General features: G+C 42.6%; 1 protein-coding gene across 3 annotated transcripts in view; it reads left to right on the forward strand.

Moving 5' to 3' along the window:
* LOC138750532 (microtubule-actin cross-linking factor 1-like) overlaps window positions 1-13,732 on the forward strand; it is a 28,806-nt gene extending 15,074 nt beyond the window's left edge. For all 3 annotated transcript variants that reach the window (XM_069912621.1, XM_069912623.1, XM_069912624.1), the window contains exons 5-8: window positions 610-777; window positions 5,870-5,993; window positions 7,543-7,638; window positions 12,490-13,732. In XM_069912621.1, the coding sequence (XP_069768722.1) occupies window positions 610-777; window positions 5,870-5,993; window positions 7,543-7,638; window positions 12,490-12,497 (396 nt within the window). In that variant the 3' untranslated portion in view covers window positions 12,498-13,732. The remainder of the gene's footprint in view (window positions 1-609; window positions 778-5,869; window positions 5,994-7,542; window positions 7,639-12,489) is intronic.
* The last annotated feature ends 12,328 nt before the right edge of the window (window positions 13,733-26,060 follow it).

Genomic DNA, 26,060 nt, shown 5'->3' on the forward strand with positions numbered 1-26,060 from the left:
GAAAATAAGTCGTGATCTCATTTCCTTTTAATAAAATCAAATGTCGAACAGATCATAATTGGCGAAGATTTTCCAGACTGGCCTCCCACGTGTATTTGTCACTGAACAAGGTGTAATGTGTCCAATCCACAAAGGTCACATCGCTGGTTCAATATTCCTAAACTCAACGGTGAGGCTTGAATGGCATAACAGAAATGCAGCGTGTTCGGCTGGAACAAGCCCAGCCCCAAAAGAATTTCTGTCTAATCTTCACTGACACACTAAATTTGTGAAGGTTTTCAATGCTTCTGATATATTCCTGACTATCAGTTTATTTTGAAAGCAAACTCAAAATATTAATTAAAAGATTTATTGACATAATAAGAAAATGGAACAGTACGGCAGGGTAACAGGCATTTCACCTTTGGTGAGAAGTGAACATTGCCTTTTTGTCTGTGACCCTCAAAAAACTTGATGCAGGGAACAAAAAAATGATAGTTGGCATAAGTGATGGACCAGTAATGTATCGCTTGACTCATTTTGGATCGATTGGACACTCGATATTTGATAGCATCACAAAATCGTACATTTTAAAAATCCACATACTCATTCATTTCTTTCACTCTATAGTGCATTGGACTTGGATCCCGTCTTGGCAAAAAGTTGTTTGAACAATGGCAAGAGAAGGCAGATGAGCTGCGTTTGTGGCTAGAGAGAATTGAAACAGAAAGACGAATGGTTCAGCTGGAGGCCATCTCTAATCCAGAAATCTTGCAGCAAGAACTTGAAAATATCATGGTAAATTAAAGTTGTTATTTCATAAATCACTGTGTAATGTTGCTTAATCTAATTTACGAGTAGAATAATTAATGCTTTGAAATAATGTTAATGTGCACATCCAATAACAGTGGTGAAGGCCACATGGGAGGTTGTAAGTTTGGCACCTGAAATAGGAAGTTGAGCTCCATTCATTCCACCTTGATCAGGTTTTAATGGGAGCCTGATGAAGATCCAACAGCCAATTTGCTTCCAGATGGTGGGGGCAAGATTGGAAACTGTAACAAAGAAGCCAAACAGTTCTGCTCTCATTGTGTGTCTATTTTCAGTATGGGTTTCCTCAGACCTTATCCATGTTTAATGGGGGCCTGGTGACTAAGGATATGGTGGCAGAATTTTGGATGACCTCCAAGATTATAACAGCAGAGCAAAAAATCTCAGCAAATCATTAATGGGATCATCAGGTGCAGAGACGATAACTCCATAGATGGGGGTTTCAGGAACAGGGGAAGGGAGGTGGGAGGAAAGTGGTGATTTGGAGCACATTTGGAGGTAAGATTTGTTTGCAAAGTGGCAGAGATTGATTTATTCCAAAGAAGTATTCGAACCATAGAACCTTACAATATTACAGAACAGAAACAGGCCCCTTTGGCCTTTCTTGTCTGTTCCGAACCCTTTTTCTGCCGAGGCCCTCTGACACACCCAGTCCATAGCCCTCCATACCTCTCCCATCCATGTACCAGTCCAAATTCTTTTCAAATTAAAAATTGAGCCCACAGTCACCACTTCAACGGACAGCTTGTTCCACTCTCCCACCTCTTCACTCTGTGTGAAGACGTTCTCCCTCATGTTCCCCCTAAATTTATCCCCTTCACCCTTACCCCATGTCCTCTGGTTTGTATTTCACTTGCTCTCAGTGGAACAAGCCTACCTATATTTACTCTGTCCTCCACATCATTTTAAATCTCTCTCTCAATTCTTCCCTCATTCTACACTCCAGGGAATAAAATCATAACCTGTTTAACCTTTTCCTACAACTCTGCTCCTGACGTCCAGGCCACATCCAAGTCAATCTCTGCACAATTGCCATCCTTCCTGCAGTTAGGTGATCCAAACTGCACACAATAATCCAAATTGGGTCTCACCAATGAAAATTAGACTTTATCCTTTGATTGATCAAGGACAATGTGCCAAAAGTTCTCTTTGCAACCCTATCCACATGTGACACCATTTTCAGAGAATGAGGTGTCTGTATTCCCAGATCCCTCTGTTCTATCGTACTCCTCACTGCCCGACTGGTTACCATGTATGTCCTTTCTTGGCTTGTCCTTCCAAAATGCAACACCTCACACTCATCTGCATTAAATTCTATCTTCCATTTTTCAGCCCATGTTTCCAACAGGTCCAGATCCCTCTGCAAGCTTTGAAAACCTTCTTTGCTGTCCACAACACCTCCAATCCTAGTGTCACCTGCAAACTTGCTGATCCAATTTACCGCATTATCAACCAGATAGCCTTTCTATCTTCATTGAGGATAACTTCATTGAGGATTTTTCTTGCATTTTCTATACTCTTCAAGCACCTCATTTGCTCTGTGATGTCTATACCTGCTGCACACCTCTCTACTTCCAAATGATTCCTAAGCCTGTTAATCTTGACAGGAACATGCAAAGTCTGTACTTTCCAAATTTCACCTTTGTAGGTCTTCCACTGACCCCGCATATACTTTTCCAGGTCAACACCTTCTCAATCCTTTCTCATTTCCTCAAAATTGGCCTTTCTGCAATTTAGAACCTCAATCCGAGTCCCAGACCTATCCTTCTCCATCATTAACTAAACTAATGGCATCATGTTGACTGGAGTTGATGTTTGAGGAATTGGAATTTGAATCAGAAAGACAAATCACTAGTTCCAGTTTTGCTTTTTTGAAGTGGAGGGCTTTTCTGCTCATGCAGTCAGAGAAAAGTCGGACCATTTATTGCAGTAAATGGCCTGGGATTGATGGTCATGGAGAAAAGCTGTGGTCGAGAGGAGTCACGTGATGGAGTAGTAGCCGGACGGTGAACTCCAGCCCTCTCCAGAAAAGTCGGGAAAAACAAAGGAAAACACAAAGGAACAGAAATAAAAGTTACAGAAAAGTGAGTATAAAGGTGGAAAGAAGATGGCGACTAAAAAAGAAAAATTGAAAGCAACGGTAAGAAGAGAGGAAGAGAAGACAAAGGAGGAAAAAGGTGAAGGCCTTACCTGTCCGAAGAGGCCCGCTGCGGAGAGAGAAACTCGCTCCCTCAGGTCGGTAAATAATGGACTACAAAAATGGCTCGCTGAGCCGAGTAAAAGTGCGCATGCGCGATGCGAATGAAAAAAACACACCGACGGGAGGGGGGACCAGCTGGGGTGTCGATCTCCACAGCCGGCAACGACAGCTGCAGAACACCTGCAGCAAGAAGAGACCACAGAAGACAATAGAAACAAGAAAGAAAAGGAAAGGGCAAAAAAGAAACAACAGATGGCCAACCCAGAGGAAGAAGAAGAGGAAGAGGGAGAGTACAGTGAAATAGAAGAAGAAAAGAAAGGCAAGATAAAGAAGGTACTTTCTCTTATTAAAGGATACATGGAGTCATTTAAAGAATGGCAAACACAGGAATTTAATGATTTAAGAAAAAGAATAAACAACACAGAAGAGAAAATGAATAAAATAGAGATGACCTTAACAGAAATGGGAAAGAAAATGGACAAGATGGAAGAGCGGGCAGTAGCAGCAGAAATGGAGGTAGAAGACTTAAAAAAGAAATTGGAGGAATCTAATAAAAAAACTAAAGAGACACAAGAACTACTAGCTCAAAAAATAGATACAATGGAAAATTATAACAGAAGAAATAACATAAAGATAGTGGGCCTTAAGGAAGATGAAGAAGGCAAGAATATGAGGGAGTTTATAAAAGAGTGGATCCCTAAGACCCTAGGATGTCCAGAACTACAGCAAGAAATGGAAATAGAAAGGGCACATAGAGTATTGGCCTCTAAACCACAACCACAACAAAAACCAAGATCTATTGTAGTAAAATTCCTAAGATATACTACAAGAGAAAAGGTACTGGAGAAGACAATGGAAAAAGTAAGAGAGGGCAACAAACCACTGGAGTATAAAGGGCAAAAAATCTTCATTTATCCAGATATAAGTTTTGAACTCCTAAAGAAGAGAAAAGAGTTCAATACAGCAAAGACGATTTTATGGAAGAAAGGGTATAAATTTATACTAAAGCATCCAGAGGTATTGAAAATATTTATTCCAGGACAACAAAACAGACTATTCTCGGATCCAGAAGAAGCACGAAAATTTGCAGAACAATTACAAAAATAGACTGAGGGAGGAAGACGGGTAATGAGAGTAAAAATGATCACGATTGATATGTATGTGGGTAAAGACAAAAATAGACTGAGGGATGAAGACGGGTAATGAGAGTAAAAATGATCACGATTGATATGTATGCGGGTAAAGAGGTATAAGAGTGAATAGAGACAATGTGCATACGTGAATGTATCTGTACTTAGAGGAAAATATAGATAGTATAGACAAGAATTAATAAGGGAAGGTAATGGAATAGAGAGAATAAGGAGGGAATTAAAAGAGTGACCTTTGTGACATATGAAAAGTGAAATCTTTTCTGGGGGGGGCGGGGTGGGGGGAAATAGCGGTCACTGCAAAATCAGTTGACGCTTGCGAGTGGATTCGCAAATCCAAATGGAGAGGGGAGATGTGGTTGTCCGACAAGGGATAAAGGACAACTCAGGAGGGGAAGGGGAGATTGGGGATAAATAAGATAGAAATAGGAGAATAAGGAAAATGTTGGATGTTGTAGGAATGTTGTCTTATAAAGAGTTGAAAATAAGAAAACAGAAATGGAAAAGGAGGAAAGGTAATGATGGAAAAACGGAAAGAGAAGATAAACAAAATATAAAAGGGCTACGCTGAACTATATGACTTTAAATATTAATGGAATACATAACCAAATTAAAAGGAAGAAACTACTAAATTTAAATGAATAAATGTATTCCATTAGAAAAAATAACATATAGGTTAAGAAATAATATTGAAATATTCGAACAAGTATAGGAGCCTTACATTAAATACAATAGTGAGAACCTACCGGGGACAAACATTACCTAAGTTGATGGAAGGAGAAGGAAAGAAAAGAATGGACTCAGTAGAATTTCTGGTGTATTTTTGTTGAATGACAACATTGTCTGACTGGCTTAATGCAACCTAGATTGTATACCTAAAATGGATGAGGGGGGGGGTGGGGGGGTGGCTTGGGAGGAGGGGGGGGGAGAAAAAGTCACTGTATATGTGTGAAAAAGAAATAGTGTATATCATGGCTAATGTGATTTAGGGTGTGAAAAATAAAAAAAATTAAAAAATAAAAGAGAAAAGCTGTGGTCCATTAAGTGCTCGTGGGAATAGGAGTTGCAAATGGGTCAGATTGCTGAGGGAGAACACATATTTACTTTTGAAGGATGATGGATTGGGGAGAGGGGTCATCCGGAGTAAAAGTAGACGGACAGGCCGAAAAGCGATAATGCAGAATAACCCTCTGCAGCCAAATCTATGTCCATTAGTGGTGAAAAGCCAAATGAGTTCTTCAGCATTATTTTATCAATGCTGATGTATATCTAAGCATCAGAACATTTTTAAATATTTTCTTGTGACCTTGATGGTTTGCAAGGGGACTTCAGGGCCGGTCAAGAGATGTAGACAAGATAAAGATGATGAGCTCAACAGAATCAGAAAATGCTCAAACATCAGGCGTATTAAATACCTCGAAGCATTAATGAGTAATGAGTAATGATCAATAGAAAGTTTGAGCTGGTTGTTTGAGAAAATTCCAATATCCTGTGGTTATTGGGTCCTTGAAAATGTTCGCCTCCTCACCCCAAAGCAGGGCAGAGAGTTGTTGGTATTTATGATAATTTATAGAATCGTCTTCACAGGCTGTTTATCTCATTGACCCCAAGACAATATCGAAATTAACCAAAGTATCGGCGAATCTAAGATATACAGAAAGAAATATTAATTTTATTGTGAATGAGTCATTGTGTCATTTTGAAATCACAGGTCCTTCAGGGAGAAATTTCTGAACATGAAGATGGTGTCGAAAAGTTACAGGAGGCAGCAAAGTGCCTGCTGTCCTTGAGCATTGACGTTGTTCCAAATGTACTCCAGCTTCGAAAGACCACAGGTACCATTTCAACATTTGCTGCTTAGATCAAAAAATGGTTCTCTAATTCCAACAAATACAAGTGATGCTTCCAGCTGGAAAATTAGACATTTTCAAAATGTGCAAATTACCAGTGGGGACCCACCAACCTCTTTGAACTATTCTAAAATATTTCTTGCAATTGATTGGATTTCAAATGTTGAATCATCTTTACCTAGCACGTCATAAATAGGCTATCATTTCATAAAAAGCTCTGAAAACTCTAAAATTAATGGAAAGACCATTTACTAAAGAACTGTGCACACTTCAATAAATGTTTGAATAAAATGCAGTATTTAAGAAAGTTCAATAGAACTTTCTCCAGTGAATTGTGGTCAGTGATTCAGACTCGTAGGCCAGAATCACAATAGTATTGCAAAATGTGTGTTTATTGAATGAAATTTCTGCTCAAGTGGTGCATCTTAGAAGTGTTGGGTCTTATAAAATTGTTGCATTAAAGGTACTGAATTAAGAACCATATTTGGAGCCTTGGAAATGAAAATGACGGCAAATGGGAATTCTTACAGTGAATTCGTTGAAAGTGATGCTCTGCGATTATTTAATAAAGCAGCCAGGCTCCAGTCATGCATACTTGTCCGTGGCTCATCAATTGAAGAGGAGATTGAATGATTGGAAACCAGATATCTTCCAATCATAGAAACAAGACTGGAAATAGGAAACAAATGTTACAATATGCCAGCATGACGGTGAAGTCACGAGCTCCATCGAAATGTTAATGTTGCTTTTCTTTTTTCCAGATGCTCTATCAGCTCATTTATTTTTCTACATTTTTGTTTTCTTTCCTAAATCTCAGAAATTCTATATTTTCTGAAGAGTGTGTTTGTCTTGTTGATCAGTTATTACTAGAAATAGAGGGTATGTAGAAATGGTAGAAGGTTAAGCAGCGGCCATTTACCAAGTGTGAACATCTGGCAAACATGCAGCCAAGGAAGTGTTTAGGGCTGTGATGTCTCAAAGACTCCCCAATGAGAGGGGATTTCTCATGCTGTGCTGGGAGGGCACTGAAGATCCATGCATCTGAGCACCCGAAGGGCGGGATACAGTTCTGGTGAGAACGGTTGCAGCTGCTCTCAGAGTCTTCTCTATTCAGCTTTGATTGTTGTTCCTGCTCCTCCACGGCCCCAGCTCCCCCCCACTTCACCTGCTCCTCTCGATGAGTAAAAGACCTTGAATTCAACATGTTTTCAACAAAGAGTTGCACAACTGTCCCTCTCTTTCTCTCTCCATTTCCTTTTGCAAATGTCCCTTCCTTTTCACTGTTCCTCATTTCACTCATCTGCTATTTCACGCTGATTCCCTCCAAACTTTTTTCATTCCTTGCTCACATTTTTGCCCCTACTTGTTGCTCGTCATCTTCTGTTCTGCATTGCTTTAAATATTACTAAACCCACAGTTCTCCTTTCTCCAAAACAAAAAATGTGTTTGTTGGGATGAAAACACCGGAACCTTGTGGTAAATCTTTGAAGACACTTTTAAATGTATGTGTAACAGAACCTTGTGTTCATTTTAGCTACCATCGAACAGAGATTCCAGCTTTTGCGTGAGGAAACATCAGAGCAGAAGAGGACATTGGAACGGACAAATGTCCAAGTGGAAGATCTCGAAGGTTTACTTTTACCTGGCACTTCTCACCACTGCGATTTTGGAAATGTTTTATTTCTGGATTGATGAAGCAGGGTCGTAGACCTAGTTGAGAAACATTGCTATTTTGCTCACATAACTGGTCCCTAATAGCAATGATGCTGGTCCCTAATGATGTTGATTGCAAGATAAATCTTGGCTGGGACAATTACAGTCCGGATACAGGACTTCTCGGCCCCTCGAGTCCAAACCGATTTAAGTGAGCTCCTCTAGCCCCACTTACCCACTCCCTGTCCGTATCCCTCCAATCCCCTCACATCCATGCAGCTATCCAACTTGTTCTGAAATGACACAAGAAGTTACATCCCAGACCCTGGCACCAGGGAGACAAACTACCAATCTGTTTCCTTAATCGTATCCACAGAATCCACAAATTGTCCTCCTGACCATCGAATCCCCTATAACTATTACCCTCCTCTTCCTTTCCCTACCCTTTTGGGCAACAGAGGCCGACCTTATGCCAGAGATACAGCCACTGATTCCTTCCCCAGCCTGAATGTTCCTCAAGGAGGAGTACCATTTGTTGAGTGCTTCAGTCACAGGGGCCCCCTCCTGTATCTGTCTCTTCCCTTTTCCCTCTCCTCACTGTAATCCACTGATCCTCCTCCTGTGGCCCTGTTGAGACCACCTGGCTATAGCTCCTATCTATGACGGCCTCACTCTCACTGACCAGGTCGAGGTCATTGAGCTGCAGCTCCAATTCCCTAACACGGTCCCTGAGACACTGCAGCTCAGTACACCTAGTGCAATTGTGGATGTCCAGGAGGTCGAAGACTCCAGGACCTTTCACATCTGACACTGAAAAGAGCAAACTGCTCTCACACTCAACCCTTCTCTCTCCCCCTCACCTTAAAAAGAGAAAATAACAAAAAAATATAGTCTTACCTTAATCTAGATACTCGACCTCAGCCCCTACACGGTGAAGCCTCTCGAGCCAAAGCCTCGAAGCCCCACTCTTTCACCAGGCCACTCTCTCATTGGGCCACTCCTCTCTGGTTTCTCCTTTGCCTTTCCCTCCTTTTATTGGCCTTGACCAATTAAACCTGTCACTCTCAACTCGCTCCTCCTCCGAACACTGCCCAAACTCTGGTCTCCATCTCCTCCGACTCGCTGCTCGAACCGACTATCGTATCTATTGTACGATAGAATCTTGTATGTTCTTTAAAAACCATATAGGATGTGGTTTAAGGTCTCATCCAAACCAATTGCATCCACTCATGCAATTTGATTTCACTACTTCCCCAATGTGCCATTTAGAAATGCACAGAATGACGTGGATGTTGCTTCTCTTCACCATCTGAAACAAGTAAATGGGTTCTTACTATTAAAGCTCCTGCCTCGCATGTTCGAAGTTTGAAAAAGATCAAAGCTGGTGCATAGTTTCATGCATCCACAAGTGTATAAAAAATGGGTTGTGGCAAATCATCGGCAATTATCCATGCCTGCTGCATCCAGGCATATTTGAAGATTGGAGCACGACTGCAACGCCATGTCAACTGTGGCGGATTAACTACCACTCCAGGCAGAGCTTTAGTAAAGCCCCCCTAACCTTGCCTCCCTGCCCCACTCTTTGCTGAATCGAATAAAGTGACATTAAGTTACTTTAAATAACATATTAGGGGTCTCCAAAGTAGTCGATATCGACCCTTGGTGAAGGGGTGGGGGGGGTGGGTTGGAGAGGCAGCAGCGTGACCCAGATGTGTGGGGGGGGGGGTGAGACAGCAGCACCACTCACGTGGGCAAGGAGGGAGATAGACAGCAGCGCGACTCGGGTGGATTGGAGAATGGTAAATGGAGTCCCCTTGTTTAAAAAAGGTAATAGGGAGAATCTTGGGAATTAGGGTTAGTCTTACATTATTGGTGAGTAAACTAATGGAAGGGATTCTTAAGGATGGGATCTATGAAGATCTGGAGAAATACACTCTACTCAAGGATAGTCAGCATGTCTTTGTGAAGGCAAGCTTGGGCCTCACAAATCTAACTCAGTCTTTGGAGGAGGTTACAAAAGAAATTAATGAGGGTAGGGTAATAGATGTGGTCTACGAGGATTTTAGCAAGGCATCTGACAAGGTCAGTCACAGGAGACTCCTTCAGAAAGTCATGAGTCATGAGATGAGCGAAAAATTACCTGCATGAAATAAAAGCTGTCATGTCGGAAGAAAGCAGAGAGTCGTAGTGGAAAGAAAGTATTCTGCCTGGAGGTTGGTGCTGCAGGGATCTGTTCTGCGACCCCTAGTCTTTGTGATTTTCATGTCACCTGGATGAAGAGGCGGATGGATAGGTCAGTAAGTTTGCGGAAGTCACGGAGGTTGGTTTGGAGGAGTTGTGGATGGAGATGAAGGCTGTTGAAGGTTACAAAATGATGAAGGTGGGTTGCAGAGTTAGGCAGAAAAGTGGTAGATGGATTTCAATCCAGATAAGTGAGAGTTGATGCATTTTGGAAGGACAAACCAGAAGGCTGAGTCCAGAGTTAATGGTCGGTTACTTAAGAGTGTGGATGAACAGAGGAACCTTAGGTTGCAAATCTACACATTTCTCAAGGTTGCCGCACAGTTTGATAGGAGAGTGAACAAGGATTATGGTGTGCTGTGATTCCTTCATAGGGGGTTTGAATTCAGGAGTAGAGTGGTCATGTTGCAAATCTATAAATCTTTGGTATGACTCACTTAGAATATTATGTTCAGTTCTGGTCACCTCATTATAGGAAGGAGAGGGGACAGAGGAGATTTACCAGGATGCTGCCTGGATTGGGAAACAATTCTCATGAGGCAAGGTTCGCAGAGCTGGAGTGTAGAAGGATTAGAGGAGACGTGATAGAGGTCTACAAGATCTTCGACATCCTTCCGTGAATTCAGGGACCAGAACACTACGTAATATTCCAAATGCGGCAAACCAAAATTTTATACAGCTGTAACTTGACTCACCAACTTTTACACTCAGTGCCCCAAATCAAGAAATCCAGCAGGCTGGATGTTTCTTTACCATCCTCTCCACCATGTTGTCTCTTTCAGGGAGCAGAGAGCGCTCAGCTCAAAATCCTTCTCTTCATCAATGCTAGAAAAGATATATTGTAGTCTTTCCCATGCATTTGACCTCCCCCCCTCCCAAATCCAGCACCTCACTCAGGGGAGGGAGAGGGGAAGAGGAGGGAGAGGGGAAGGAGATGGAGAGGAAAAGAGAGGGAGGGAGTGTTGTCGAGGAAGGGGGAGGGATATAGTGAGAGGGTGAAGGGAAGAGGAAAAAGAGAGAGTGGGGAAGGAGAGGGAGGGAGAGTTGTCAAGGAAGGCAGTGGGATAGAGGGAGAGAGGGTAAGTGGAAGAGGAGGAGAGGGAAAGGGGAAGAAGAGAGAGGAAGAAATGTCGAGGAAGGGGGGAAGGATACAGGGAGAGTTTGAGGAGAAGGAGAGGAAGTGGAGAAGGAGAGGGAGAGAAAAGGATAGGGAGGGAGAGTTGTAAAGGAAGGGGGAGGAATATAGGGAGAGGGTGAGGGGCATAAGAGAGGGGAAGGAGAGAGAGAAGAATGGAGTGGGAGGTAGACTTGTCGAAGAAGGGGGTGGGTTAGAGGGGAAGAGGAGAGGGAGAGGCAGGGAGAGTTGTCAAAGAAGGGAAGGGATAGGGGAAGTGGGTGTGGGGAAGAGGAGAAGTAGATGGATAGGGGAAAGAGAGGAAGAGGAAAGGAGGGAGAGTTGTCGAGGAAGGGTAAGGAATATAGGGAGAGGGTGAGGGGAAGGAGAAGGAGAAGGGAAAGAGGATGAGGGATAGTTGTCAAGGAAGGCAGAGGGTTATAGGGAGATTGTGAGGGGAAGGGAAGGAGAGGGAGGGAGGGAGAGTTATCGAGGAAGGGGGAGGGATATAGGGAGAGAGTGGGGGAGGAGAAGAGGATGGAAAGTGGAAGGAATGGGAGAGGGAGGGAGAGTTGTCGAGGAAGGGGAGGGATAGTGGGAGGGTGAGAAGAAAGAGAGGGAGAGAGGAAGGAGATGGAGAGGGAGGGAGACTTGTCAAGGAATGGGGAAGGATATAGGGAAGAGTGTGAGGGTAAGAGGAGAAGGAGAGCGATAAGAGATGGAGAGGGAGAGGAAAGGAGAGAGGGAGAGTTGGTGAGGAAGGGGGAGCGATATAGGCTGAGGGTGAGGGGAAGAGGAGGAGAGGGAAAGGAGAGGGAGAGGAAAGGAGAGTGAGGGAGAGTTTTCGAGGAAGGGGGAGTAATGGGGTGAGGGTGGGGAGGGGAAGGAGGGGGAAAGGGAGAGGGAGGGAGAGTTGTTGAGGAAGAGATAGGGATTTTGGGAGAGGGTGAGGGGAAGAGGAGGAGAGGGAGAGGAAAGGAGAGGAGAGTTTTTGAGGAATGGGAGGGATATAGGGAGAGAGTGAGGGCAGGAGAAGGAGAGGGAGAGGGGAAGGAGAGGGAGAGGGGAAAGAGGAGGAAAGGGAGGGAAATTTTTTGAGGGGAGGGAATTTGGGAGAGGGTGAGGGGAGAGGGAGAGGAAAGTAGAGGGAGGGAGAGTTGTCGAGGAAAGGGGATAGAGGGAGAGGGTGAGGGGAAAAGGAGAGGGAGAGGAAAGGAGAGTTTTTGAGGATGGAGAGGGATATTCGTAGAGAGTGAGAGTTAGAGGGGAAGGAGAGGGAGGGAGAGGGAGGAAGAGTTGTCGACGAAGGGGGAGGGATAGAGGGATAGGGGATTAATGGGTTTCTATTGTCTCTGAATCTTTACGAAAAAGTGAAGATGATTTTGAGCTGAAGACCATTGGTCGTCTTCGCGTGATCTTCCTCAACTCTGTTCATCTCTTCCCTTGAATGACTTTTGTTTCCATTGCTTGTAGATTCGTGAAGCGCAGAAGGGAGGACAACAACTTGTGCTGGAAGTCGAGCTGGTAGCAGGACCAACAGTCAATAAGGCAGCCACACTTGGAAACACAATCAACATGTTCAGGTATTTCTACATCCAGTCCTGGAGGATCTCAACAAAGTTCAAGCGAGATTTCTGCCAACACCTAAAAATTCGACAACTCCAAAAAAATGTAGTGAACAGATCCAACTTTTGTACACGTCATTCATCACCCACACCAAAGCCTTTAACTCTGCATCAAGGAAACAACTATAGGACACCCCTTCTAGTATTAGATTAACTGAAATGGAAGTACGGATCCTGAGGCTCTTCAACAAAGGCATATTGGCCACAGTCATGGTCAACATGAGTACTTGGGAGCCTTTTTGCATGAAGTGAAGAGTAAACAAGGATCTGTGTCAGGTCACTCGCCTGAGTGCTACTGGTACCATGTAACCCAGTACTACCTGTCGCATGGTCGAGTGGTCGGCGACTAAACCGGCTCCCCCACCAGGCTTGCCTGGTGAGGAGGGTGGCTAGACACCCTGCAGGATGAAAAACAAGACCTGTCAAAGGGTGGATGAACCATGGACAGAAAGGTCTGGCAAACCATCATCTGAGAGGGAACAGCAACCTTTGAAGCCAGCAGATGTGCAGAAATAGAAGAAGATGAGAGGAGAGGCCGTACCAACCCAAGCCTGATCTGCCATCTGGAACAACCTGTCCTGAATGCAGAAGAACTTTCAAAGGCAAGATTGAACACAGAAGCCACTTGATAGCAACGAGGAGGAGAACTTTCTGACAGACAGCGCAGAATTCAAACTGAGGTCCAGTCCTGACCACTGGCCATGTAAAGGCATTGCCCTAACCACTACATCAACCGTGACACCCTGCTCAGAGAAGCCGGCTGGAATCTCGAGCGTCTGGAGGAATCGATGTGTCAGGCAGCAGTGGGGAGGGGTCGGGGATCAGCGGCGGCAGTGGGGAGGACTCGGGGATCAGCGGCAGTTCCTACCACACCCCCACACACACAAACCCTGACGCACACGCCCCACACACACACACACATACACACTCGATTCTTTGAAAGATTTTATTTAATATTCTCAAATTACATAAAGAAAATCAAATACACATAAAATAACTGTAAACTACATCCCCTCCCCCTTACTAATACAATAAAAACCAAAAAAAGAAAAAAATAACCAAAATAAAGAAAAAAAAAACAACCTCTCCTCCCCCAAAACCTTAGAGAAATGTATCAAATATTCCCTGATTGGTCTGCCAACATTACAACATTGATTTAATTTCTATAGCCATGTGTTTCAAATATAAACACCACATATAAATAAAAAAGAGTAATTACTTACATTATATGTTAATTTTTCTAAATATAGACAAGAGTGCAATCCGTTATGCCATCTTTGCAAGTTTATATTCTTCCATGTGACAGCTATATATTTTCTCGCTACTGCTAACCCAAATCTTAACAAAGCCAAATATGGTTTAGGCATTTTGAATCAACAAATGGAACATTAACATAACCCAACAAACATATTTTTGGATCCATTAAATATCCCTTTGAAACAAATCCCTCAAAAATTTTATAATTTCCTCCCAAAAATGCTTAATTTTCTTTCACGACCAAACTGAATGTACAAAAGTAACTTTCTGCTCTCTACATCTAAAACAGAAATCTGTTAAACTGAACCCATATCTCTTCAATTTCTCAGGGGTTGAATATAATTGATGCAAAAAATTCTAATTGACCATAGTATACCTCACATTAATTAACTTGGTAACACCGTCAACACACAGTTTTGACCATTCCTCCCATGTCAAAATAATATTTAATTCTTTCCCATTTGTCTTTTTCCATTTTCTCCTGCAACAACCTATACATATCAGAAATAAAGCATTTTTCACCTTTATCTGCAATTAATAATTCAAATTTCTTTTGACCTGGTAAATTTATTTCCTTCCCATAATTCTTCTTTAAATAATCTCAAAGTTGGTAATAAACAAAGAATTTGATGCAATACCATATCTTTCCTGCAACCTTTTAAATGAACAAAACCTCCCTGCTTCAAAACAATCTATTACATTCACTAATCCTTTAATTTCCCAATCTTTTAAGTAAGGATTCTATCATGAAAAGGGAATTAATTTATTCTGATATAATGGTGATCTTATCGAAACTATTCCGATAGAATCAAGAATTAAATTGCGACTTTACCAAATATTCATTATATGTCGAAAAACGGATAATTTAAATTCTTGTAACAATAAAGGATTCCATTTATAAATTAAATTATTAATATTATTTTCCAAAATCTGAGCCATCTTTATCTTTGCCCACCTAGGAGATTGTTGATTATCAAATAACCAATTAATAAACTTCATCGGTGCCACCTCATAATAATTATAAAAACAATGTAATTGCAAACCACCCAATTTATAATGCCAAGTCCATTTTTGGAAAGAAACCCTCGATAATTTACCTTTCCATAAGAATAACCCAACTATGCAAGGAATAGATTGAAAAAAGTATTGTACTCGAGCATAAATGTTCATCTTTATGCAATTCACTCTTCGTATTAAGGTCAGTGATAAATCTTTCCACTTATCTAAATCAATTTTAACCTTATTTCATAAAGGTACATAATGCAAAATAAATAATTCATGATCATTTTTATTTACAACTACTCCTAAATATTTAATTTTATTTGACCATCTAAATTTAGTAATTTGTCTACAATCCATAAAATCTTCTTCTGCTATTGGTAAAACCTCACTCTTTTCCCAATTAATCTCATATCCCAATAATTTACCATACTTATTCAACAAGTCCTGTGATAATTTTAGTGAAGTTTTTGGATTAGTTAAATATACAAAAACATCATGTGTAAATAAGCTAATTTTATTTTCATTTTCTCTCACTTTAAGTCCTCTAACACCAAAATCATGTCAAACAGCCTGAGCTAAAGGTTCTGTCACCAAAGCAAGTAAAGCAGGTGAAAGAGGAAAACCCTGTCTTGTAAAACAAGATAAATTAAAAGATTTTAAAATCTCACCATTCGTTATTACCCTTGTCATAAGTTCTGCATATAAAGCCCTAACCCAACCCCTAAAAAATGGAACAAAATTAAATTTTTCCAATACTTTAAACAAAAACTTCCACTCAACTCGATCAAATGCCTTCTCAGCATCCAAAGATATATCCGTTGGTTGATTATCTTGTTGTTTTTAGCATTAATTAATGAAATCAATTTAACTATATTATCTGATGACAATTTAACTATATTGTCTTTGACAAACCCTACCTGATTGTTACGTAAAAAAATTTGGCAAATAATTCACTAACCTATTATCTGAAACTTTTGACACCAATCTATAATCAACATTTAATAATGATATCGGTCTGTAAGGTGACACTTTTAAAGAGTTCCTTTCTTTTTTTAGGTATAACTGTAATCAATGCTTTTGAGAAAGATTCTGGAAATACATCCATTTCAGTTGCTTGTTTCAAAGCATCTTTATATAATGGAAATAATAAATCATTAAATTTTTTATAAAACTCCACCTTAAATCCATCCTCTCCAGGAGATTTCCGATCAGGCATCGATTGCAAAGCTTCTCTCAATTCTAATTCGGTAAATAAAATATCTAAATTCTTTACCTCAAATTCATTCAACACTGGCAAATTTAAACTAGATAAAAATAAATCAATTTGATCCATTTTTTTATAACCCTCTGACATATATAAATTTTCATAAAATTTTAAAAATTCATCAGTATTCATTTATGTAATTTCTCCATTCTTCCTAATAGCATTAATTGTCCTTGATACTTGCTCAGTTTTATGTTGCCATGCCAAACCATATGCACTCTTACTCCCAATTGATAATAACATTGTTTAGACTGCAAAATCATTTTCTCACATTTATACGTTTGTAAATTATAATGTAATTTCACTTTAGATAAATTTATCTTTTCATCCTCTGTATATTTTTTTTTTAATTTTTTCTCCAAGCCTTCGATTTCCTTTTCCAAATTTAAACTTACGAATAAATAGTTTTTTTCTCTCTTAGTTGTATAGCTAATAATTTGTCCCCTCAAATATGCTTTTAAAGCATCCCACAAAATAAATTTACTTTGAACTGAATTTTCTTTCATTTGTAAATAAAAAATAATTTGATCTCTCATCTACTAAATGAAATCTGGTCTCTTCAATAACTTTTCATTAAACCTCCAACGATAAGCTGTCTCAGTTAATTCAGTCCGTAAACATTTAATGAAGGATATGAGAATAACCTACTTTTATCTTCTGCAAAATTAAATCTACCTTGTAAATGCACAGAAATCAAAAATACATTTATTCTAGAAAAAGAATTATGCCGAGCTGAATAAAGTGAATAATCTTTCTCAGTTGGGTTTAAATTCCTCCAAATTTCCACTAAATTTAAATCCTCCATCATCTTAAACAGTCTTTTTGCCATTTTAGTTCTTTCAACAATTTTTGGAGATTTGTCCAACAAGGGATCCAAACAACAGTTAAAATCTACTCCGACTAACACATTCCCATATGCCTGATTCGAATTTAAAAATGTCCCTGAAATAAATGTCTGATCATCTTCATTTGGTGCATAAACATACATTAAAGTCCAACTTTCAGAAAAAAATCTTCCAGTTAACAATCAGTACTCTTCCAACATTAGCAAAAAAAAAATCCACAGCAAAAAGTTTTTTTTTATTAACTAATATCACCACGCCTCTAGTTTTAGAGTTTAATGTAGACAAAATTACATGTCCTGACCAATCTCTCTTCAACTTCACATGTTCTTTTTCTGTCAAATGAGTCCTTTGCAAAAATACAATATCTACTTTTAGCTTCTTTAAATTTTTATTTTTTCTGCCTTTTTCTCCATTGATTGTAATTCAAAAGATACATTTTTACGTATCAAAATAGCTACATCTTTAGCCTTAGAATTAAATGAAGAATATACATGCCCAACCCAGTTCCTTTTTAATTTCACGCTTTCATTCACATTCAAATGTGTTTCTTGTAAAAAAGCAATATCAATTTTCATTTTCTTAATATACGCCAAGACCCACGTATATTAATCTAACTATTTAATCCTCGAACATTAAAAGTAGCAAACCTCAACTTTGACATATCTACTATTATTACTAAATACCAATAATATCTTTATATAAAAACTCAAATTAATGTATATAGGCCCTCCAATAAAAAAATCACAAATTAAAAACTAAAAAAAATAAAAAATAAAAAAAAATAAAAAAATAAAGAAAAAGGAAAAAAAAAGAAAATCCCCCCCCCCAAAAAAACTACCAAAAGGTAGTAATCCTCTAAACAAAAATTGGGTGTGGGTCACCCACCAGTGGCTGATGACTAGTAAAGAAAGTCCAAATCTCTCCTTGCCCAGCCAAACAGTCAGTAACATCAAAATATTATAAGAACAAAAGAAAAAATAGAATAAGAAAATTCTTTTTACCCAAAAGACTCCAATCTCGAAAATCCCATTTCAGAAGTTGGACTCTTTCCATTCCTGTTTTTTTCCCATTTTTGCCATTTCTTCCTTTTCCAGAGCTACCAAATTTTTCTTTAGGAGATAATGCTGGACTATGTCTTTGTCCTCTTATATCTGGCCATGAGTCAGCAAAAATCATTGCTTCACAATCAGTTTCAAAAAACCAAAATTGACAGACTCCGTAAAACACCTTCAACACTGCAGGGTAACGAAAAGTAGACTTATAACCTTTATGCCACAAAACTTCTTTAACTGGATTGAATCGATGTCGACCTGATGCATTTCCAACAATGGAGACATTTTCCTGTGTGCTCCCTCCATTGAAATCAAAAGGCTTTCCACTTCTTGGGAACACGCACCTTCTTCCGGGGAATGGGTAATTCCAGCCATCCTTCATTTGGTAGCAATAGATTTTTTTTCAGCCCGCACAGGAAATCTTTGGGGTCTAGGCAATGAAGAAATTGAGCCAGGGGCTGTTTCAGGTCGTCTAGGCCCCAGATCCTCAGCACTTCGAAAATGTATATTCTTATCAACTTGAGGTTTAATCTTTTTACCATTAGTGGCCATAATAATTCCTTGATACTTTAAACTAAAATTTAAAACGTTTAAACTTGAAAACAAAGGTTTAAAAACAGGTATTTAAAAATCTGGCCAGAGAGGTCGAGATTACATGTCTAGACTCTACGCTATCTTGCCACGATCCCGACTTTTAGCTTCTTAATATAATCTATCACACATTGCCTTTTTATTGGGTGATTTAAACCCTTAACATTAACAATTGTAAAACTTAAATTACTTATTACAACTTTCAGAATGGCACCCAATCTTTCACAATTAACTTAAACAAAAACCCTCAAACAACAACAAAAAACACTTAAATCCCCCCCCCCGAAAAAACTGCAACACACTCGAGACACATAGCCCAGACACATACCCCAACAATCACACACCTCCCACACACACACCCTACACACAACCCCCAACACACATCCCCAGACACACACTCCACACATACAAGGCCCGACTAACACCCCCCACAATCACACACCTCCCACATGCACACCCTACACACACATACACATCCCAGGAACACACCCTCACGCTCATAAACTCCCACACATACACTCTGCGCACACACACACACACACACATATCCCCCATACACATACTCCCCCACACACAACCTCTGACAGATATACACAAACACCCTCCGACACTCATACACACCTTCCACACCCTCACTCCACAAACACCCAATGCACCCACAGTCCCTCTCCCACACACCACACCTACACATATACCCCAACGCACAACCCAGAAACACCGCCCACATACACCCCTCACACACACCTTCACACATGAGCACCTCCCACACACAACTCACAAAATCAACTCCCAGCCACACATCCCACACATAAACGCACACTCACACTCACCCGATACAACCCCTAGACAGATAAACCTCCCACACACATACCCGTACACACATCCTCTCACACTCAATCCCCCCCACACACACCCACCCACACCCCATATACCTCTCACACACACCCCCAAACATACACACCTTCACACTTGACCACCTCCCACACACAACCAACACAAAATCAACACCCAGCTACACACACACATACATGCACACTCACACAATACAACCCCTACACAGATAAACCTCCCACACACATACCAGTATACACATCCTCTCACACACACAGTCCCCCCCACACACACCCACCCACACCCCATATCCACATACATACTTCCCATCCCCCCATATGCACCACCACACATACCTTAGAACATACCCTAACATTCATACACTCCCACAAATACATGCACACACAGCCACTCCAAAATATTTACCACACACACACATCCCACCATGCACACAACCCCATACATCTGCCCCAAAAACATGGCCCCAATGCACATCCCTCACTCACCCCCACATACACATCCCACACAATCATAACCCAACAGACTTCCCCACAAATACAATAACATACCCGTCCCACACAAACCCAACACAAACCGCACACACACCCATTCATAGACCTCCACCCATCCCCCAAACACATACCCCACATACACACCCAGCACATGGACGCCCCTCCATATTCACCCCTGCACACACCCCTGCACTCACATCCACACACTCGCACCCTCCACACTTGCAACCCCTACACTCACACCCCTGCACACACAACCCACACACAAACCCATTCCCAATCATGCCCCCTACACACTCCCTCCCTCGCATGCACTGCCACACATATTTCTCCGCACACACACCCTTCACACCCTTGACACAAACATTGCCAGACAAATCCCACCATGCACACGCACTAATGCGACCCTGCACAAACACCCTCCCACACAAGTCCCTCACACATGCACTCCCACTCACATGGCCCTACACACACATCCCGAACCACATACCCCTACACACACACACCCCATAAATACGCCCACACACACACTCCCTCATACAACCCCCACACACACAAACCCGCAAATCCACGCACCCACACCACCCCACACATATTTCCCCCACACTCATGCGCTCACACACACACATTCCCTCCACGTATATCACACACACACACACACACCAACCCTCCATATGCAAACCCCACACAAGCCACACATCCCATACCCACACACACACCTTCTATATTCAAATCCCACACACACACAAACCCCACTCATAAACACCACACAAGCACAAAACCCCTAACACAGACAAACTCACACACAAAAACCCCACACAAACACAAACAACCCCCACACTCAAATCCACCCCACACACAAACCCACCACACACACTAACCCACCACACATACATACAATACTCACATCCCCAAACATCAGAGACTTACCCAAATTCCCCACACACACAAACGCCAAAATAGCGCCCATGGTGGAAGTGAGGGCATTGGTGCAGTCGCTGACCCATGGGGAGGTGTGGGTGAGGGCATTGGTGCCATCACTGATGGAGGGAGGGCGGTGGTGCCGTCGCTGATGGAGGGAGGGGGGTTGGTGCCGTCGCTGATGGAGGGAGGGGGGTTGGTGCCTTCACTGATGGAGGGAGGGGGGTTGGTGCCGTCGCTGATGGAGGGAGGGGGATTGGTGCCATCGCTGATGGAGGGAGGGAGGTTGGTGCCATCGCTGATGGAGGGAGGGGGGGTGGTGCCATCGCTGATGGAGGGAGGGAGGTTGGTGCCATCGCTGATGGAAGGAGGGGGTGGTGCCATCGCTGATAGAGGGAGGGAGGTTAGTGCCATCGCTGATGGAGGGAGGGGGCTGGTGCCATCGCTGATGGAGGGAGGGAGGTTGGTGCCATCGCTGATGTGTCAAGGGGTGCAAGATGACGTCGTCATTGACAAGTATGGGGATGGAAGCAGCGCTGACAAGCGGGGTGGGGGCGCATGCAATGCTTGCCATGTCCTATATACGTTGGTGCCCCACACAGACACTGACACACACACTCACCCTGCCACACACACCCAATCACACATACACACCCCCACACACACCCCAAACCCACACCCCTCACACACACACTAACACACCCATGATGCACTCCCCACACACCCACCCCCCACAAGCACACACCCCTCACAACCACACACACACCCCTCACACACACCACACGTAACCCACACCCCTCATACACACACCCCTCCACACCATCTCTCCACCCATCCCACACACTCTCACCCACCACCCACACATCCACACACTCAGACACCCCCACACTGCCCCTACACATATTCTCACAAACACACATCTAAACACACTTCCCACACACACCCCTCCCCCACCCATCCCTCACACACACACCACATTAACACACCATACACACACCCACCCCCACACACCCCACTCCCTACACATCCACCCCCCACAAACACACATCCCTCACAAACACACACCACACACACCCACAAACACACTTCCCACACACTCAGACACCTTCCACACTGACTCCACACAACACACAGACCACACACAATTCCCACACACACTCCACATACCCACATACTTACACACACTTCCCACACACACTCCCACTTACACACACACCCCACATCCCCACACTTATCAAACACTCACCCCACACAAACCTCTCACATCCACTTCTCACACACTCAATCCACACACTCAGACAACTCCCACAGTGACCCCACACACACACATCCACACTCCAATAGAATCTCTTTTCTCCCTCTCCCCTTAATCCCGTCTCCGAACCAGATTCTTGTATTAAAAGTAGACTTTGTTCCTAGACGAATATAATATGGGTCTGGAAGTCGGGTTTTAGAATGAAAGGTTCTGAAAATCATTCAGGATAGGTCCCCCCAATTATTTTGGGGAAAATTGGAAGATGTTCTTTTATATCAGCGACATGTTCTATCAGTGAGATAATTTTGTCGAGTTCCTTCCATTTGACGTCGATGTTGTGCTTTGTAGAAATGTCTGCATATATTTGTTCCCTTATGGAAAATGGAAAGAAGGAAATGCATACACGCACACATACCCACTCCCACACCCTCCCACACGCACACATACATACACACAACCTCCCTCACACCCCTTCTTACACACGCCCACACACATACCTACCCAAAAGGACCCAAGCACATACACTCCACACATATCCACCACACAATCCTACCCACACACCCCACACACAACCCCTCACCCATTCCCTCCATAACCCCACATGCAGACCCCAAACACACACCCAAATCCCTCAAAACTCCAGACACACATCCCAATGATTTTGGGGCAAATTGGAAGATGTGCTTTTCTATCAGGGATGTGTTCCATAAGTAAGTTAATTTTGTCGAGTTCCTTCCATTTGACGTCGATGTTGTGCTTTGTGCAAATGTTCTGTATATATTTGAGCGTTGATATATTTGTATATATTTGTTCACTGTTCTGTATATATTCTGTATATATTGTATATATTCTGTATATATTTTTTCACTGTAAACAAAAGCCCCACATATCTGCACACACACCCTCACACACACACCCTCCCCCACACCCCTTCTTACACACGCCCACACACATTCCCACCCACAAGCAACCATGCACATATAACCCACACACATCCACCGCACAATCTCACCCACACACACCACACACATCCACTCACACGTTCCATCCAACACCCAATACCCGAACATGCAGTCCACAAACACACACCCAATTCCACACAACTCCACACACACATCCCAAATCCCACACACAACCCCAACTATTTCGGGGCAAATTGGTAGATGTGCTTTTATATCAGGGACGTGTTCGATAAGTGAGATAATTTTGTCGAGTTCTTTTCATTTGACGTCGATGTTGTGCTTTGTACATATGTTCTGTATATATTTGATCGTTGATATATTTGTATATATTTGTTCACTCTTCTGTATATATTCTGTATATATTGTAAATATTCTGTATTTACTTTTTCACTGTAAATAAAACCCCCACATACATGCACGCACACACACACTACCACACACACCCAAATGCCAACAGACACTCCCACTCCCTCACACACACACACACACACACACACACACACACACACTGTCCCTCACACCCCTTCTTACACACGCTCACACATATACCCACCCACAAGCACCCATGCACTTATACCCCACACACATCCACTACACAGTCTTAAAAAATCAAACAAAAGATGAGAAACATTAAATCGGACTGACCCGACAGGACGGAGGAACTAAGGTCGTTTGGAATCAGCAGATGCGATAGAATCGGCAATCTCCGTCAGGCCGAGGGACCTTGAAACATCACGCAAGTACAAACTAAACTGGATGAGAGGGTCCTTGCAGAGAAATGGATTGGAGTCAATCCACAGGACCCTCAGAGCAACAGAGAGGATCACTGGAGTCTCCCTCTTCCCCATCAGTGTGATCTAGCAGGATCCTTGTCTGAAGAGGCCATGCCAAATCCTGGAGAAGCCCTTTGACCCAGCCCACAGCATCTCTCAGCTGCTCCCATCAAGGAAGAGAAAGGAGGATCAGAACCAGCATCAGCAGGATGAAGAAAAGCTTCTCTGCAAGGGTCGGGAGAAGGTTGAAGCACCAAAGGAACTGCTCCCACTCACCATCCGAGTGCAAACAGAGAGCGCATGTAAAATGTTCAATGATGGGAATGTATGGACATGATACTAAGGGCTGAAAGAGACTTGGAACAGGGTTTTTTGTGGTCGATCATTTATTACGAATAAAGTCTTACACGAAAGGGCAAGAAGCAGCTAAGGTTCTTCTTTCCACACAGATCTACTGTTAGTCCTCTAATTCTATGGGAACTGTCGCAGGGTTGCAGCTCCCAGTTGTTGGGATAGGCTGACACAAAGTGGTAGGTCCCGGTACTAATGAGGATGCCATCAGGTGGTTCCCCACCCCCCACTCTCCCCACCACCACTGCCAACATCAGTTCTTTGTATTACAAATAAAGATGAGTGAAACACAGAAGTCTGCAGACGCTGTGATTATAGTTACAAACACACCGACATGCTAAAGGAACTCAGCTATTCTTTCCAGCATTCAGGCCTGAGCCCTTCTTCAAGGAATAAACAGAATAACCCAGAAGCAGGAAATCTCAGAAAGGCTCAGAATTCTGGTTAGGGGACAAATCCAGCCCAACAAAAGGTGTTAATTGGATGTGATAGGGATGAGGTTTTTCATAGCAGGCCGAGCGACCATGTGGTCAGGCGGGCCGAATCGCTGTCCCAGTCAGTTGGTACAAGATGGCATTGGCCCCTTCCCTTCTCACGAGAAGCATGCGTTTGGTGACACATGTTGCCTGGGAGATGTCGCCACATCCTGGTTGCAGCAACTCCGCAACGCACTGACATCACTCCCCTAGACCAGCGCACCCCAGAGAGGAATGAGGTCGTCCCCTAAAAGCAGCACGAGAGGTTCATATAAAGGCAATTACTGGTTCACTTCATGCTGTGTGGAGGTGCTTCATTTCAGTAGCACCACCTTTTGCAGCCACGACAAGACCATGAACAGGCTGTCAGCAAGAGAATGGGATGGGGAATTGAAGCAGGTGGCCACTGGGAGATCCCCGCTCTTGTGGCGGACATGGAGAAGTTTGTGTTTATAGGATAGCTATAAATTCCGATGAAAATACAACCAGTATAGGTTTTACTCACTCACAGGCTTCCAGAGTGGGTGAGAAAATACAAGTCTTTAGGCCAGCAAATCTTCCAGACAGGGATCAATGATCAATTCTTCCCAACAGGGTCCCAACCTCCAAAATCTGTGATGTCTTCCTTAATATTTTTAACACAGTAGCGCTAACTGAATATCGATCGAGTCAATGAGCTGCCAAAAGGCAGCCCATTCATATATTGGTTTCCCGTCCAAACACAGCTGATTGAGTCTATTACCTATCAGATGTGAATTGTCAAAAGCTACAGTAAGCGTTCAGTAACCTTAACAACACCTTCCAGTGCCAGCTTGAAATTGTTTCTGCCCAGAGGTTTCGCCCACCATTGTTCACAGACGAAGGTGAATGATGCTTGTCAGTGACACATGGGTCTCTCTGGAGGTTGAACTGATCCCAGAGCGCTGAGTTCTGGAGTAATGACCTCACCAAATTTGATGTTGCTGAATGGAGGAAACACTTTCGTATGTCGCATGGCACCTTTCACTTCATGCTGGAACTCTAAGAACCTCACTTGAAGCCACATAGACCAGGCGCAGCAACCATGGAGCCGGGATTTCGATTAGCTGTGGCTCTGCGCTGGTATGCCACCCCTTGTGAGTATCGATCCATCAGTTCCATCTTTGGAATAGGCATCAGCACCGTGTGCATGGTGGTGCAGGAGGTGACGGCCGCCTTGACGAAGTTCCTCGGTAAATGTCTCATGTCCCTGCCCATTGGAACACGTCTCCAGGAGACCAATGACAGCTTGGTGCAAAGGGGATACCCAATGTGTGCCAGTGCCATTGATGGATCACATATTCCCATT

The sequence above is a fragment of the Narcine bancroftii genome, unplaced genomic scaffold (genome assembly GCF_036971445.1).
Source record: "Narcine bancroftii isolate sNarBan1 unplaced genomic scaffold, sNarBan1.hap1 Scaffold_165, whole genome shotgun sequence".
Taxonomy (NCBI): domain Eukaryota; kingdom Metazoa; phylum Chordata; class Chondrichthyes; order Torpediniformes; family Narcinidae; genus Narcine; species Narcine bancroftii.